Here is a 612-nt window from a genome sequence, read left to right as displayed (position 1 = left end):
GGCCGGCACGGGGGGCCTGGGAGCAGCTGCTCGGGAGCCAGGGACTTGTAGTGTTTGGTTAGTGGAGCTGTCTGCGGGGAAGGAGAGCACAGTGAGGGGCTGGGGATGGCATGGGAGTGGTGCCCTGTCCCTGCACAGAGCCACAGCTAAGGAGGGCCAGGCCACACCAATGGCCAGGGACGGCTGTTTGGCACACGCTGGGAGCTGGCACCGAGCACAGCCACACACAGCTCCTCTCTCACCACTCTGCTCTGTGGCCACCACAGAGAACACACAGAATTCAGCAATACACGAAACTCCTGCACCCTCCGAGAAGTCTGTGTGTGGGGCTGAGGCTCAGGGAGGGCAAAGCTGGCCTGTGCCATGCATGGGGTGTGATTTGGGGTCCTGCCTCTTAGCAGCTAAAATCCCCAGGGATACACAGTGAGATCCTCAACCCCTTCCTGCTCAGGGCCCTCCCCAGGGACCCCCACGCAGACAACGGGCCAGTGGCCATTACCTGAGTTGTCCTTGGCTCCCACAGGTCTGAGCTTGGGAACGCCGCCTTGGAAGAGGCCGCCCTTGGGCTGGATGGCAGCTGAGCCGGAGCCGTAGCTGCCGGCGCCGCCGGCC

At 63.6% G+C, this 612-nt stretch overlaps 1 protein-coding gene across 1 annotated transcript in view; it reads right to left on the bottom strand.

Annotated features, from left to right (window-relative positions):
- The window catches only part of LOC102033975 (cell division control protein 6 homolog), a 15573-nt gene that overhangs the window by 8452 nt on the left and 6509 nt on the right, over positions 1–612 (bottom strand). The window contains exons 4-5 of the mRNA XM_031064762.1: positions 500–612; positions 4–71 (exon numbers count right to left, since the gene is read on the bottom strand). The exon at positions 500–612 is cut by the window's right edge and continues 15 nt beyond it. Coding sequence (XP_030920622.1) covers positions 4–71; positions 500–612 — 181 coding nt within the window. The remainder of the gene's footprint in view (positions 1–3; positions 72–499) is intronic.

Source organism: Geospiza fortis, unplaced genomic scaffold, assembly GCF_000277835.1.
Source record: "Geospiza fortis unplaced genomic scaffold, GeoFor_1.0 scaffold992, whole genome shotgun sequence".
In the NCBI taxonomy this organism is placed as follows: domain Eukaryota; kingdom Metazoa; phylum Chordata; class Aves; order Passeriformes; family Thraupidae; genus Geospiza; species Geospiza fortis.
The sequence above is the reverse complement of the archived record's forward strand: the minus strand, read 5'-3'. Positions and strand labels throughout refer to the sequence as shown.